The following is a 17459-nucleotide window of genomic DNA, read 5'->3' as shown; positions in this document are numbered from 1 at the left end:
AACCCAAACTAACACCTGCTGCTCAACTTCCCACCCCAGCCAAGGCAGAACTACGATCACAGAATTAGATAAGTCGGGCTGCTACAGTAATAAGAGACCTCTAAGATCAGCCTGCACCTCCTCAGGACAGGAGGGTCCTCCCCAGCTCCCACCAACCCACTAGAGGGATGCACTGGGTATATGACACATAAACTGTACAAGCCTGGCGGCTACTTTTTTTCCTCTCCTTGGCAGAGATGGAGAACCAACTCCTTTGCCAGCCACACATCTTCACTTACACCAGTATTTATTCTGCTACTTCAGTTAAGTGCTGTATCTGATAGAAGCCCTTATCTCATAGACTGTACCTTTCAACTTACACGTGCATACAGAATAAAAATAATCATGCAGGCAACTACAGCTGTGGGACTGGACAATCACATGATCACCTTTCCTCATAATGCTTGTAAGCCTTCCTTTTGTTTTCATGCTTAAAATTAGATTATTAATGATACAGCGCAGGAAGTTTTGCATCTGTCCTACTTACTTGGAAAGCACCCTTGAGGATTAATAAAGTAAACCATTAATATTTAACTAAAAAGTGCTTACTGCTAAATTAAATACTACTCATCTTAAAACAATCCTAGCTCCATACCTGGTCTTGTGACAGTTTAACTTTTTGCTGCTGCAGTTAACTGACAGCGTGAAAATTTCAGCTCATTCAGGCCTTAAATTCCTAGCTCTTGTAGTTGTGGGGGAGGAAGGGAAGTGAGTGTTGCGTGGACCTTGAAATTTAAAGGGACAGGGAGAAAAACTATGAAACGAGATTAAAAAGAAATGTTAGGATTCAAGACAGTCAGCATTTTCTGGGAGTTTTTGCAATCACCAGTCCTGCAGAACTGTTTCCTTTTGGTCAAGGTGCATGCCTGGTGACACAACTATGCAGCAGACTGACGAGCCAGAGTTCTCATCATCATTTTTCTCAAGTTAAGTTGCCAAAACGTGGGCATATTACAATACACGTATAGGTATTTCTGCTGCCAGATCTATATATTATTCACCATTACCTCTTCCAGTTCTTGCTCTAAACATGTGCAATACAGTTCATTGTTTCTTATTTTTCAGGAAAGAAATGCTGTAACAGACAATACAATAGCTCTGCAGTAGTCTTAAAGGTACTAAAGCTGCTGAATCAGTCTAGTGCCTTCCCTTACACTCTTTTTAAAAGAAGTTTTTAATCATTTCTTGTGATCCCTTTCAATTTTATTTTCTAAAGAAGTCCTCAGAAATATTAAGTTTGAATGAGGAAGGCAGATATATTGGATTATCCCAGCAAAGTGGCCCTGAATTAAAGCTACATTTCTAAATCTCTAGCAAAAGGGATTCAGTGTTGACATGCTAAGTTTAACAACATGTTAACTGGAAAATATTTCTTTCAAGCCTCCTCCCCACACAAAAATAAAGCAGTTATTCCTGTTCCTGAAGGTCTACACAACCACAACGCCCTAAAACTAAGCTTTTTCTCTGTCAAAATGGCACTGGGGACTTGTACCATGATGTCACACGTAGGATCTTTACCAGCAGTTAAAGATTACTCCTGCACCAGAAGATAAGACATTATCAGGCTCTATCTGCCCTATCATTTGATGGGTCCAAGAGGCAGAGACAGACACTCCCAGAGACAGGAAGATTTCCAAAATTTCCCTAACACCTCCAACAACTACAGAAAACTTGGGAAGTAGCAGCAAGACTGTCTGTCTTTATGTACCCAACTGCAGGCAATGGTGTCCAGTAGATTTAATAGCACAGCAGTGCTAACATTCAGTCGATTCAGTAATTCAGTAGATTTACTCAACCTTTGTCCTTTATCAGCTACTACTGCCAGAAACATAGCCTCTGCTGACATTAATCTACTGCGGAGAGGAGCAGACTAGAGCTGTATCCACCTTGGACCTTCTGCATGGCTGCACAGCGCTTTCAGGACAGGCTGGAAGAAGCAATAGATTGTTTTTATGGCTTAAGTGCTTGCCTCCCCCTCTTTCATCACCCCACTAATGGTGAAATGTAAATGTACCGTAAGAGACTGAAATAAGTTTATCATTTTGTGGGCAAATGGTGGTTATCTTATTCCATTTTTGCCTTTCAAATACACCAGTATTTCAAATACACCAGTATTTTTGCTCCTCAGCAAAGCTGCCTGCCAGCTGAATCAAGCAACAAGGAACGGCAACTTCTGCTGTATTTTTCAGAAAATTACCATTTCAGTTTGCTTCAGTCCAAAATCTTCAAGGAGATTTCTGCATCATTTTTGCTCTTGTAATTCTCCAGTTCTACTTACAAGGCCAAAAACTTTTCCTATGCAAACAGATTCTTCAGCTAAAATGTGCTAATAAAGTCTTCAGGTCCAGTCAACAGCTCTTCTGTATTCTCACCCCAGCAATCTGAATTGACCTACATGGGACAGCTGGTGGAAGAGGGAAGTTAGCTCCCTTCCAGGAGGCCGCAGGCAGGTCTAGGAAGGGAAGTTTATGTGCATGACAGGCAACACAGCACTTGTACCACCCAGAACCATCATCTCCAGCCCTGCTCACTCACCTTGTTCCCATTAGCACTTTAAATACAGACAAGTTGTTCTGGAGGCTTGTTCTACCTAGACCCAAACCCTCCAACATTTCAGGCAAGATCTGTAAAACATGAGTTTGCAGCCTCTCTCTCGTGTGCATGTAAGAGATAAGCCAGAAAAACATGCTATCAACGCAGAGAGTATGGGAAAAGCTGCCAAAACAATGCAGGTCCTGACTCACTCGGCCTTAGCACCATGCCCATGGTCTCCTGCTCCTCCCTCCTATTTATCAAGTGCGATACAGCCTGTTCAATGTCACCCCTTGTCCACTCCTCTTACTGCCGCCTGGGCACCCAGCAGCTTTTACACGTGCCCTGCAGTGGGTACAGGAGCAGAAACAATGCACAGGAACAGACCATAGAAAAAAGGAGGTTGTATTCACTCTTCTGACTGTTTCTTGGACAGCAAGAAAACACCTGTACAAGACTATGGTCATTTATTACAAGCTTTTATAAACTTTCTAAAACAGCACTGCAATCCTGTGCCACAGTTATTGAAGCACATTGTTTCATAGAGGTGTCACTTCTGGGTCTATCTACACAGAATTCAGCATCACTTACACTGACACCAAATACTTTGCTCCACAGATGAAGAACAGCGCTACAGATCATCAGCCAGGGTATCCTGCCAGGAAACCTGGATGTGTGAAATGCAACAGAGCACATGCACCAGGTGCCACAGTAGGTACAGTGTTCAGTAAAAAGGTCTGTTGCTGAGTTAATTAGCCCTGCTGAGAGGCAGAACATGTCCCCTCCAGCCTGAGGCTAGAGTAGGGTTGCTATGTCACCCGTGAGAGCTGAGCTAACAGTTTGACTCAGATCAACACAGTGCAGTGGGGATCCTTGGCCCCAGCTCGAGGCATCAGCACGCTCTGTAGTATGGTGTAGGCACAACTTAAACTGAGAGCATTAAGAGGAGATAGCTGGTTTGCCATTTTTAATTATTTTTCCCCTCCAAGAAAACAATATTCCCTAACATTCCAAAATGGCTTGGGGCTCATTCCACCAAATTACATACCTTTTGTAGTACAGTTAAACACTGCTAAATTGGGTTTATAAGGCAGCCCTAGGTAGATCCACATCCAACTTGTGTTTTTAGAGGGGAATAAAAATAGTAACTACTGGATTCTTACCAAACTGGTGCTTTCTAAGCATCACAGATTTCCCAAAACATTGTCTACAACCACAATCAAGTCCCAGCTTCTTGCTGATAGTTATACCTTGAAATGATGACTAGCTGGAAGTAGCCAATTTCCACAAAGGTGCACAGACATTGGGAACAGACATTTTCATATGCTTTGCCTATCCTGTTCCTCCACAGGCCTCCCCCTCCAACACACTTTACTTTTTTTTTTTTTTTTTCTTTTCTTTTAAATAAATTCCTCCTATGCATTTGAACACAGACCAGCACTTATTCCCACACCCAGCAACAGAGCTGCAGTGCAGTTACTCTGGGTTCTGTCAAAATCTAACTTAGGCATGCAAATACCAAAGCAGGTATAAGCTAAGCAGATAGTTCTCTTTCCTTGACTCCCAAAGCTTTAATCAACACAAACACTACAAATTCAGCTCAAACTGCATCTAAAAACAAATGATTAACAACAACATCAAACACACCACCATCAAATTCGGTAAGACAGCCTTAACTGAAAGGTTTCCTCCAGACCTGTTGTACTCTCCTGAATTAACATTTAAAGCTTTAGCCAGCCTAAGATGGACTCCTGTTTATATATTACACATCATAAGTGTCAGCAGACACCAACATGTGCACAATAGAACAAAACACACAGAGAATATGTGCTTTAAGTCCACGCAGGCTCCTCCCACATACTGCGGGGCCAACGCTGTACCTTTTTAGCCCATCTTTCCCCTCTTCCTTCAGCTCCTCTTCCAGAAAGACTGGAATATAAACAAGCCTTGCAACATGTTCTGGGGGTCAGAGTTCAAGTCCTTTTCTCATACATTAACGTGCAAAACTGAGGTTTCTGTCAACTTAAGGCAGCTGCTCTGCCTGAAGGAATAGAGCATCATAGCCTTGGGTTGTTTTGCTTCTCCAGTTTCTCTCAAACAAGAAAGACACATACTACATAATGCTTGAGAAAACAGAAAACGATTAACAAATACACACCCCACTGCAGCATCACTTTGTTCATTCACACCCACTGGTCTTTGTCCATGAATGCCTGCAGAGTCAGAGGCTGGAGGTCAAGCGAACAATCCTTCTTGGGTTTCCCAGATAAAAGACATCAGAAGAGGTGGAAGAAAAAAAAGGCTGGAAATAGCCAAATTAGTCACATTTCAAAACAGTTCAGTTACAAAACGTATCAGCTCACCAGATTTTTCCCAGAAAACATGGTCAATTTAAATAAAGAAGGTCCACTCAGAGACTTTTATCTGTACTACATGTGCACGTTCACCCACAGCCTTAAGTTCACTTTAAAACAAGGCACACTTTGTCTTCTAATAACACCTAGGATATCTAAAACATCCAGCTACAGCTGATTTGGAGTTAGTGATTTAACCTCAACTCTCACAAGAATGACTTGGAATTATGCAAATAAATCTACCAGTCAGTTTGGGGAAGTTACGTTATACAGGTTTGTGTGGATTAAATGAGCCAGCAAATAGGTGAACTCATACACTTGTTCTTCGGTGAACATACTCGTACCAGCACACAAAACTGAACAGCTTAATTTTCAATGAAATAACACGCAAAGCATGCCTGTAGTCAGAGCCCTAAGCAAGCTACATTCACTAATTTTTGCTTTGTTGCTTTCAGTCTTGCCCCAACTGCTTTAAAACACACACACCCAACACACATACCCACTCACCACCACCAAAAACTAGCTGCTTGAGATGGCATTTACCCTTAAAAGCAGATTTGGCAAGTCAATCTTTCATGGTACACATGTGCCAACAGAGAGCTCAGAGATCCTCAGGAATGTAGCAAAACAAGTCAGTGAAAAGTGTAAAGCTAAATTAATTTAGGGGAGGGGGTGGAATGGAGATAAGTGGTGGCACTCACCCCATACTGCTGGCAAGTCTTGGAAGCTGGCAAGGACTCTGCCAGCTTAGAAGTAAGTTGCAGGACACCAACAGTTTCAGCAACTTCTCTGATAACATTAGTGCTCTTAACTCAGCACCGCGACAAATACATTCACATTGCCTCTGGGTCATGAAAGTTAATCACTGTACACACTGTAACAGCTAACTACTATAAGAAAGCTAAATCCAAACAGACATTGCAAAATTAGAAAAGCCCAAGTACTGTAAGTATTAAGTTTGTTTTCAAAAGCCTTCACTACATGTAGTTTCCTTCTCTTGGCACTAAAGCTCAAAAATATTATTTACAACAACAACCAAAAAACATGATAAGAAAAGCTCTAATGAGCAACTTCACAGCTGAGAATGCTTTGTGGGTGTAAAGTGTTTTTGAGCTAACAAAGAACTGTTGTACAGGTAGCAGAAGAGCCCCTAAAGGCTTTAGGTGCTTTGTTTCATTTCTTAAATACGTACACAGGAAAAACTACCGCATACAATATCCAAACAGTACTTGCCCTGAGGATTTCCAGAGCTAAGAGACACCAAACAGTTGAAAGACACAGTACTGAATGAAGAACACGTAACACAGAATGCGGAGTCCTACATTCTCTGAATGGGAAAAGACACCAATAAGTTTACATCTCAGAATAAAATCCATTCACATCTTGCTGCATTCTTTACTATTTAAAATAAGTAAATAATTTTTTAAAGTTTCTGTTATTGTTGGGTTTTGTTGTTGTTATTTTATGTTTTATGTTATTTGGTAAGCTAACGAGCTTCCAAAGAAGATGTAGCTCTATCTGAGTTGGAAGTATCATTAGTTGTGTGTTTCCCAAGACAAAACTGAAATCAAATTCACAGCGAAGAAAACAGGGCAAAGGTGCAGGCTAAAAGACACAAAACCAGAACTGGAATCCTTCACAGCACAACTGTGTTAGTTGTTATACAGGAATTCAGTTCCTTACGGAATAGTTTGCATAAGTTCATTTACATGTTTCTGTCAGAATTACAATGATGCAGAGCTATAAAATGACACCACAAGAGCCCATACTGCAGTGATAACTTTCAGGGGCATTTGGCCTATACTGAAATTCACTGCCCTGAATTATGCACTTTAGTTTCCCTGGCTATACATAAGGAAAGCTAATTATGTCTGATGGTAATCTTCAACTGCCATCTGTCTGACAGGAAAGCTGCCTAAATTAGTCACTAGGGAATGCTGGGAAAGCTTATATGTTTTTTCTCTGTGCTACACAGAGATTCTTCTCTTCCCATTTCAGGCTTTCAGACCTCAAACCTCACCAAAGGTTAACACCACCCACTTCCCTACCCAAAACTGAGAACTGATGTATCACTGTTTGGGATGTTTGCTTTTGAAAAGAGTCACCCCTAGGAAGTCGGAGGTGCATTTCACCCTACCCATACACTTTTACGTCCTCGCAGCCCTCCCACAGAGGCTGTCCCACAGTGGCCAAAACACCAACAAGCCCCACCAAGAGCAACAAAGTGTGATCTGGGGGCCAGCGGGTAGTGCTCCTGGCAGGGACTCGCTGCAGACACACAGCCCCACGCTCCTTACAGTCCAGTCCTTCAGAGAGCTTCATCTGCTGCAAATCATCCGTTCCTGGCATCGCTTTCACTTGTTACTTTCTCAGCCTGGTCTGGCTTGCTGCAGGTGAAGCAGTGTCTATTTTTGCCATTTGATTCTCAGTTTCAACAGTGGTTAAACACAAGAAGAAAAAAAAACAACGCGAACATAAGTTTCCTCGTGAGTTTCCTGTGTTTTTATACACATTAGCTGTTCTCCCCTGCCTGATCTTTGCTAAGCATCGGATATGCCCAGGGTTGTATGTGCAGTGTCTCTTAGTGGAGATAAGCGAGTAACAGGTAAGCCCTGAGACAACAAATGGCTCACCTTCCTGAGTCACAGCAGGGTGACAGACTTCTTTTGCAGCACAGATCTGGTCCCCTATAACCCAACTGTCTGCACTGCTGCAGGGATATAATGTGAAGCCTGATGTTTGCTTCAGCATAAAACTGGAAGTTCTCTAGAGCAAGGCACGCTGCAAACAGGACCCGCTGTGTTGACCGCTGGCATCTTTTCCTTGCTACCCCGAGCACACCAAATCCAGCCCAGCCTCCAGCACCACCACATGCTATTAGATGGCTATTCAATGCGACACAGCAGACGATGCAGGGCGTCATTAGAGCATGAAATGCAGTAAAAGGCTCTTTGTTCTGTTATATTGCACATGTTTTGAGCATGAAGTGAAATTTATGCAATCGTACACTGTATGTACAGATGTGCCTGCCCTTTCTTTCCTTCCCCATACAACTCTCAAACCCCTTTGGCTAATTTTAGTCAAATCTGACAGGAGATTAAGAACTTAATGTATTTGAGACCTCTGCAAGTTTTGCAAAAATAAGTAGGCAGCCGGGTAGAAGAAAGAAACCCCATAAGCTCGTCTTTCATTAAACATCAGAAAGTCTACACGCAGAAAGTCATCAGAAACTCAGCTTCATTATTTCTGCTTGTCACAGAATTGCATTGCAGAGATACTATAACAGCTTCTGGCCATTAAAAAAATTGCTAAAATTTTGAAAAGCCTTGCACAAACATATAAATGTCTGAATTTCCTCAACTGTGTTGCCTGAAGTTAAACCTTTTAAATGTTTAAATATGTAAAATATCCTTTTTAGCCACTTAATAAGTAGCATTAGCTGACTTCAGTCACTCAACTTAAAAAAAAAAAAAAATCACTTTGACACTAGCCAGTGTTTGTAAGAAAACCTCCCTGGGAAATCTGAAGAATAAGACCCATGTTTGATATCTAAATTAGAAATCTTTAAAATAATACAAAACCACCTAAGAACCGATGTCCCTAGTTGAAAACAAACTACAGCATGCCATTAGCTTAGAAGGAATGAAAATAGCTATTTAATTTAAATTGCTCCAATTAAGATGAAGTAACAGTAATTTCTTAATATGTTTTGCAAGAATAAGTCAATCTTAAGAAACTGTACAAATGGTATTTACAGTGACCAGTATTTTAACCATTTGGCTAGTCAGAATCCAGTCTACACACCTAGCCTGTGCTGCTCAGCTCGTGCTGAGGAGCACACACATGATAACAGCCCTGCTACGTCACACTGATGTCCGTCCAGCCCACTAGTCTGTCTCCAGCAACAATGGGAGATGCTATTTAGGGAGAGCACATAGTGGACACTTTGTGGTTGATTTCCCTTGTGCACACACAGCATCAAGAACTGTTCAGTAGAGGAGCTGGAGGATACATCCCTGCCCTCTTGCTTTAGTATTCTTTTATTGATCTGCCAACATCAGCGCTTGGGAATTGGGGCAGGGAAAGGAGAGGATGCTCACCAAAGGAGACTGAAGCAGTACTGCTACATCAGAGCTGCTGAACCATGCGGCACTTCACTACTGACACAGTTCCGAGTCCCTCTGTGAACTGGGGATTAAAATTGCCATGGGCAGTTATAAAACTGGGGGAGGTGGGTGGGAAGGAAAGCCCTTTACAGCCTTCCAGATTCCCAGCTGAGGCAAGTAACTGTCACCCTGTCTCATTAAATATTGCAAAACATTTGGGCAAGCAGAGCTAGCTTATTTATTTTTTTTTTTCCCTTTAACTGTTTCCAGTGGAAAACTGCCTTTTCCCAGCTAACTGAATGAGAAAACAGTAACTTGCCTATGCACGGGGCATGATCAAGACTAGCTACCACATGCTAGTGAGCCTCGTACACATTCACCAATATGGACAAATCCTAACTTGTTCTGGCGCTTCATCAGTTGGATTTAATATTATGGCTCCATTTAATCTTGTGCAAATTTTATGTTCAAACAAACCCTACAGGGTATCTCCCATCTACGCTACTAACCCTGCTCCTGGTCTCAGCTCTATACATTGACTTCAGACTACCCGAAGCACTGTGAAGATCAAGGTGATAGCGTTTCCAGGGTGCTCAGACATGACATTGGTGGAGGACGTAGACAAGCAGGTTCAAGAACTTCAGAGAAACAGGAAATACCTATTTTGACTGGAAAAAGATGAATAAATTTGTGGTTTCATTCAGCAACAGCAGTTCTTAAGAGGCCAAGCACCTTCCCCTCTTCTCATTGCAGGGAAAAAAAAAAACAAGTTCTTTCTCTGCAGTACCCCTTGCTTTGTAATAGGGTGCTTCCCTTTCCCTAAATAGATCATTTCCCCCACATGAGTCACCAACTGCCAGTGCAACACAGAACAGCAAAATGTGAGGGAGATATTTAAGTTAACACTTATGTTGGAAAAGAGAAAAAGACGACGATGGCAGAAACACGTCAATTCCTTTCTTACCCTGGAAAAGGGAGTCCTCCTCCCCAACCCCACACGATATTCCATGCACACACCTTGTATTCACTGTTAAATGGCCATTAGGTATGCATATTTCCACTGCCTACCTCTCCTAGCACTCTGGTTAAGGCAGTGACATGCCCCTCACGCCATTCTCATTTAATTTCTGGCCACAGAATCCTGAAAGCAGTAGTGAAAAAAAGAAGCACCGTCGTGCTTGGGAAGCTTCAGTATGACAAAGAACTTTTCTCAGCTCTGATCTTTATTTTAGCATTTCCATCTTGTACTCTCAAGGCAGAGAAACTGTTGTTTTAAAAGTGAGTTGAAGAGCCTGTGGAAATCTAAGACTGTTAGCCACCCACTTCACAAATACAGCTTTCTGCTGGCTTGTGGCCCAAAAGAAAGCAATATTTCTGCTAAGGAAATGGAAATTTGCACTGTGAATCAACAGATGTTAAGAAGAGCTTCGCTGATTAAGTCAGAGCTTCACTCCTTTTTGGTTTTAAAAACCAGTCCCTGCATTACTCCATTCCTGCTCTTCCAACAGGAGGGAGGATCAGCTTTGTGGCTTCTCAAGTTTTCCAGCCTTCCCTTCCCAGCCAGGGCAAGTGGGGGCTATTCACGTTTTTGCCTTGCTCCTCCTGGCTCCCCACGGATGCAGGAATGTAAAGAATAGCTCCAGCACAATGCGCTCCAGTTTTACTGCTGCTGCTGGGGCTGGGAGTGGAAGCAACACAAACAGTTACATGCAGACTTTGGGCATTATCCAGAGAACACTTAAAAATACAGCATTGCAACAGAGCAAATGAGAAGGGTCTTCCTGTTGAGACAGCAAGGTTTCAATTTTGCCCATAAGCATGAATATTGACTTTCTTCTGAACACTGAAGAGCTACCTCACCCTACCAAAATAAACTTTAAAGAGGATGTAATATTTTAAGACAACACATACATCTGCATTACTGTGAGGTGTTTTGACCACTCTGCACCTATATTTATCCAATTAAGTTTTCAAAAGATGCTGATACTTCAAGCAAGACCTGTGTTCCTATTTTTAACAGCACACACCAGCTAGCGTAGTGCTGCCTGCCACTTTTCCGCTTCTTAGTTAGAACTTTTCAGCTTCTGATAGCAACAATTAAAAGACTGAACTGCAAAGTGAAAGCAGATGAATTTCGATACTAAAAGATGATTTTCAGTGGCAACAACAGCTTGCACATCACATTTTCCTTGCAACCGGAACATCTATCATGAAAAGCTAAAGGTTTTATGATCATCTGTAGGATAAGAGATGAAGAGTTAGCATTTAAAGAAGTTCACACACCAAAGGAGAAAAGAAAAAAAGAAAAAAGAAAAAGTTCTATTGTAATTTCCCCTGGAGACTACAAATAGGTAGAGAATTAGTCATATGTAAGATTACAAAATTGGAAGCAGAAAAAAGTGGATTAATGGGGAAGTTGAAGGTTGTGTGTTTTTTTCTTTTGTTCTGCTACCAAGCTCTTGCCCTTTTAAGTAAAGAGCAGAAAATAGAAACTGTGAAAAAGACCAAAAACCCCTCTACACTGTTTCCCCATAAAATGATTTCCCAGTATTCTTTACTAGTTTCTCAGTAAGTCTAGCAAAAATGGACATAACTCAAATGAATGTCAAATGAGTTTTACAAGCTTGAAAAATTAAACTTCTCTTAGAAAACATGGTGTATATTTCAACTTGTTTAGTTAAGACTTCGTAAGCATCTGTAAGAAGATGTCTGAAGCAGTATTTCAAGCAAGCTTGAGCCTGTTCCTAAAATGCCCTTAACTACAGAGCCACAGTACAGTATCTTCACCATACACTCACACCCAGTATGAACAAACTTTTATACGTAAAATAACCTGAATCTTAACACACAAAGATGAACAAAACAACATTCTGTGCTACAAGCTGTATTGGGGAAAATAAAGAGTTTTTCCTTACAGATGCCTTTGAGACAATGGTGGGCTCTGCCTCATGGACACTCAGGGCAGTCTTCAAGTTACATCTTCAAGCAACCCACCTGGTTGTGTCCTCTTCCAGGCCAAAATACTTGAACCTGAACACCTGGCAGCACACAAAGCTATGTGCAAGAAGCAGACAGCCACATCTCAGCTGAGGCAGGCTTGAGAGAGGTCTTATAAACCTGTCTGGGGAGGACAGATCAAACCTTTACTGAGACACACTAACCATGGTGTATCCAGAAAAATGAGCCCAGGATAAGAATATTAATAGCACAAATAAACTATCAAAAAAACAAAAAACAAAAAAAAAACAAAAAACTATTCCCACTCCCTGCCATCTTCCATCCAAAACCAGCCACACAAAGAAGAAAGCGATCATACAAAATCTTTTAAAACCATCTCTGCCTGTAACTTTTCAGACTTCTGAAAAGAAAGCGGACAAGGAGCACCTCAAGGACTTGCTGCCATGAATGAGATCATTCACTGTGTTCCCTTCTCTGTGAGGCAACACCCATACGTACCTTCTGAAGCCTTTATCTAGCAGAGCACAAGATACACATCAGACTCATGTCTCGCCAACCACCGTAACTCACCTATTCCCCTACACCTTTACAACCTAGTACTCGCGCAGCTGAGATCTCTCTGACAGTTTTCAGGCCTCGCTGTCCTGCCTACACACTCCACAGCTGCTCCCACAGGCAATTCCCACCAGGTAACTGCTTGCCTAAAGCAGCTTTCCTCCTGCCTTCAACACAGGAGTACTTGGGCACTAAGAGTCTCAGGGGATGATTCGTACATCCCATCGGCAGAAGAAGTCTCATATGGCCAGGAAGACCCTCAGGGAGACCATGGGACCTATCCACCCTTAATACCGCTGCTTTAATAAAGAGCCGTAAGCTTGAAGAGTGGCTTAACCTGTCTCTGCTTCAGCTCAGCAGACAGACAGACAGACATGCTGAAGACTGAGGTACTGTATCAAGCCAGAAAGAAAGGTCCACAGATTTATTTCACATAGGTGGGAAGGAAAACAAGCGTATCACTGGTGCAGTCTTATGTACAGGCTGAAAGATATTTTTCCTTCAAAAATATCACTTCTAGAACCTATTCAGCTGGTAATATTTCCTTGGTCTGAAATGGGTCCATAAGAAGTCCCACTCATACACGTTTCCTCTTTCTTCAAGCCCTCCCTGAACTTAGCTTTTAAATTTTAGGAGTGACAGCTCTAGCACACTGGCATTCTCCGCGCTCGAAATTATATGCTTTTCTGCACAATTTGCATACAGTTTAGCTGTAAGAGAATTGTCAGGTTGCACCAAGTAATCTCATCCCATTACAAAGCTGCCCTTTCTAAATACTTTTGTAGCCATGTTGTATCTACAAATAGCTTGGCATGAAGCCGGTAAAGAAGAGAGGGACAAAACAAACGAAGAAACAGAGTTTCAACTGGGCAACACCAGCTCTACATCTACATAACACAGACCGGTTCTCACTGCCTTTGCCGAGCTTTGGTTCCAGGACAAAAGTTCCCATTCCCGTCAGTGGGGATCCTAACTCGAGAAAGGACGGCAGAACGGATCTCCCAGTTTGCAACGAGGACAGAAACACCAACTCCACTGCGGAATAATAATCCGGAGGCTTTAGCAAGCAGACAGCACAAAACTTGCAGGCTTTGTCCTCCCTCCCTCCCCCCCGCACAGACCGCCGGTACCTACCGGCTTTGCCTAGCAGCGGGCAGCACCTACCTAGCGATCCCTCGTTTCTCCCTCTAGGCCCGCAGCCCTTCCCAGAGCCGCTTTCCTCCTCCCGGTACCCCCGCGGGAGGCGCGCACGTCCCCGCAGCCCCGCAGGATTACCGGCCCGGAGCGGCTCAGCAGCAGCAGCAGCAGCAGCTCCAGCTCCTCTCCCTCCTCTCTCTCCAGCCGGGGGCAGCCTCCCCCGGCTCCCCCGCCGCTGCCCGTTAGCCGTGCGCTCGGCCACCCGCGAGGGGGGCCCCGGGGCCGGGCCGGGCCGCGCTCCGCCCGCTCCCCCCCCTCGCAGCGGGGCTGCCCCGGGCCGGCGGCTCCCCCCGCCCCGCCGCCGCCGCAGGGGGGGGAGCGCGCAGCAAGCCCGGGGCGCGCCCCCGAGGCGGAGGCGCGCACCCGCGGGGCCGGCTCCGCTTTCAAGGAGGCTTGGTGGAGGCAGGCTCCGTGTGATGGCTTGAGGGCTCGGGACGGCCGGCTCCGCCTGTGCATGTGTGGGCTCCCGCACTCACTGCTCGCTGCTGCCATCAGCACGTACCTGAAGGAGGCTTTAAAACCGTAAGCGCGCGTCCCCCGTGCACGAGCTGCGCTGGAAGTTTTCCCACGCAAAATAACGCAGGAGAGGGGCGAGGCGATGCCCCACGTCTTTCTGGTGGGAAAAATTGGGAACGAGCACGGCCTGCGTGCCAAGTCCCCTGGGTTCGGGCAGCAGCCATGAGGTCCTCTCAGCCCGGGCAGCAGATATGCCAGCTACGCTCTATGCAGCAGATGCATTCACTTACCAGTTGTCGACAGGGCGGAGTTTCTATCTTTGAATCTTCTCACTGAGAAAACTGCAGAGAACAGAAGAGCTTCTGTAGCTTCTTATCGGGGCTATTCAAGTCTTATTTCCGTATGGTTTTGTTTATGGTGAGGATGAAGAGGAGAGCTGGGTTCAGCGGAGCCCCGTCTGCAAGAGAAAATGTGAAAGGAAGCATGCTGCATACTTTGGCAGATGTTTTTTGGCTCGAGTCAACTGAAACTCCTCCTCAGTTCATATTAAAGCTTTCCCGGGGGAGCAGGGACTTGAGTGAAGGAAAATACCGCGCTGCTCCATCTCCCCGCTGTGTCCTCCCTCACCACTTCCAGCTGGAAGCGCAGCGCCTGCTCCTCCTTCCTGCCCCCAGCCAGCAACTCGTCACCCTCTGGCAGTTAACAGCTGAGAAAAACACATTGCCAGCTTGGGGAAAGAGAGGAGGCAAGGCAACTGGTTAAAAAATTGAACTACATTAAAAAACAAGAAGCCCAGCAAGGTGAAAGCCACGGGTGCGGGACTGTCCCAGTGCAAGCATCTGCCTCCAACGATTCCCCCCAACAAGCCCAGCTGAGAGGCAGCCAACAGGGCAGGATCTGTCCTGGCGAAGAGCTGCTGCCGGAGGCACGGGGAGGCCACACCCTGTGTCACCAGCCCTGGGAAGAGCCATGGGGTTCCTGGAAAACATCCCCTTGCCGCAGCACCCAACTGCATGGGGCAGAGCGTTGGTATTGGAGAAAAAAATTAATAGCTCCACCAGTGACAAAGGAGATGCAAAACAAAACAAAACAAACAAAAAAAAAAAAACACCACTTGGTTTAAAATCGGACCCTGCATGCATCAGTGCTGCGTTTTGTCCAGTGGCTGTATCATATAAATATTTTAATTGTCCTTTCCTGCTTCCAACATTACAATTCTCCACGTTCCTAATCTGAAGTTTTTCTATATTGTGTTTAAGGGCGCTTGTAGTACGTGTTAGCACTGGATCAGAACAATGCTTCCTTTACTGGAAGCACGGCTTCTGGATGTGTATTTTTAGGTGGCTACCACTGTCACTGCTGTGGTCAGCCTCAAAAAGTACAGGGAACGACTCCACCAGCAGCAATTTTATACAGCCTATATGTACATGTAATAATATCACAACTTAAAAGCTGGGAAAGTTTGTCTGTTCTTAAGGGACTATCCCAGTCCGTAGCCAACCACGGTGGTTTTCAGTGTGTTCTGGGCTGGGAACCAAAGTTCAGCCCTTTGTAATTTGTCTTGCCTTGAGCTGAAAATACCTTCATACTTTTGCCCCTTTCTCCCAAGAAGTTCCTCAGGTCTTCACCCTTCACATCCCGGCCTTTACAAAACCAAGCTGCTTCAAAGTACATAGCTAAAATATCTACCTCACAAAATTAGTTTACTAATGCTGCTATTATCTTTCTCCTACCACCTCTCATCTCTTCTGCCCTTATCCTTCAATTCACCTCAGCATTATAGGCACAAAAACAACTCAAAAAATCATTAGGATTATGCAACAAAGGAGTCACAAGTTAGGAAACGGCAGATTGGTTAAGCGACTCTGCTTCAATCCCCTTGCATTTATGCTTCATGGCAGTCTTACCTTATGCACACCCAGTGTTACATTGTTTTAGCTTTGCTGTACTTTTGCGAGGCCCCTCCTTTGTTTAGGACACAGGATGGACTTACTCTAGGGATGTGCCAGATTTTTGCAGTACAAGATGCTGGGACAATTCGCTGCGGAGGCGCGTAGGAAACCTTGAGGAAACAGATCCTATTCCTGTCTCTGTTCCAGACAGGATGTGTATGCTGCAGCTGCATCTTTTGCGCATGAGTTCATGGGCGTGAGCTAATTTCACACTGCCTAACTTGGGTGTTGATAACAGCATAGCATAGATCCCTGGGCTGGCTGAAAAAACATGGGGGTGAAGAACCTGAACGTGCTGTTAGCGGGGCTGAGCCACTGGCTCGGAGGCCACTTCATGTTGCCATTGCCTCTGAAGTGAATTAGACACATGCTGTGTTCCTATCATGACTCTCTCTGATGACTTAGAGGAAGTCATTTGACTTTACACCTGGCTGTAAATTATGTGCTTGTCAGTTTTCCAGGAGTCTTGCACAATGCATCTAACTCTAGGAAGAGCCAAGCATTCCCATTTGCATCAGAAGTCCACAGGATATGGAGAGCTCTAAGGAGAAGACCTGTTGCTGACAGTTTGATTCCTCTGCATTAAGGCTGTGTGTGTGTGTGATAAATAAAAAGAAATGCACGTAAGACATCTGAAAACACTTCTATCTGGGAAAAAAAAAAAAAAAGCAAAATCCCCAAATCTATCTGCATTGGTCAAATAACGTAACAATGTAGTTACTTAATAGTTCTTTCACTTCAGTTGCTTCTGGCAACTGCAACTATCCAAGGCCAGCAACAGAATGAAAGCTGGTGTTTGTCGTCTAACTAAAGTCATGGATTCAAATGCCAAGTTGAACGATGAATGTGGTGAAAATAAATAAATAAATAAGTGTATTATTTAGTTCTTAGTCTTTTCCAAAAGGATCTGCACAAACAAGAAGTTAATAACTGATCTGTAAGACTGGCACGTTTATTTGGCAGAAAGTATAAGGATCACTTCTCTGGGATATATTCCATTGCACACAAACAGTATCAGCAATGATTTGACAACAATGGATAGCCTTCGAAATGCTTTGGAAAAGGATGACTAGCAGGAAGTCAAATGAATGCTCCCACAAGCAAAAACAATGCATGTCACCAAAAAGTCAACAAATTTTTTTGCCATTTCAGTTCAAAATCAACTCTCCTGAGACTCAAACCTCTCCCTGAACCAAACATAAAAGCCACAGAAACCTCTAAATGCAAAGCAATAGCTAAAACAAATCTACATAGAATGGAGTCATATTTAACGGCTTGAAAACATGTACCTCCTGAGTCACTACTAAACT

At 43.9% G+C, this 17459-nt stretch overlaps 1 protein-coding gene across 6 annotated transcripts in view; it reads right to left on the bottom strand.

Annotated features, from left to right (window-relative positions):
* Positions 1-14821, bottom strand: part of ST3GAL6 (ST3 beta-galactoside alpha-2,3-sialyltransferase 6) — a 41076-nt gene extending 26255 nt beyond the window's left edge. For 2 of the 6 annotated variants that reach the window (XM_032200153.1, XM_032200199.1), the window contains exon 1: positions 4730-4775. In XM_032200153.1, the coding sequence (XP_032056044.1) occupies positions 4730-4754 (25 nt within the window). In that variant the 5' untranslated portion in view covers positions 4755-4775. Of the gene's footprint in view, positions 1-634; positions 1013-4729; positions 4776-13819; positions 13843-14243; positions 14266-14487 lie in introns of those variants that run through there. The other 4 variants (XM_032200162.1, XM_032200180.1, XM_032200189.1 and 1 more) reach the window with 4 other exon arrangements.
* Positions 14822-17459: the final 2638 nt, after the last annotated feature.

The sequence above is a fragment of the Aythya fuligula genome, chromosome 1, assembly GCF_009819795.1.
Source record: "Aythya fuligula isolate bAytFul2 chromosome 1, bAytFul2.pri, whole genome shotgun sequence".
NCBI classification, from domain to species: domain Eukaryota; kingdom Metazoa; phylum Chordata; class Aves; order Anseriformes; family Anatidae; genus Aythya; species Aythya fuligula.
The sequence above is the reverse complement of the archived record's forward strand: the minus strand, read 5'-3'. Positions and strand labels throughout refer to the sequence as shown.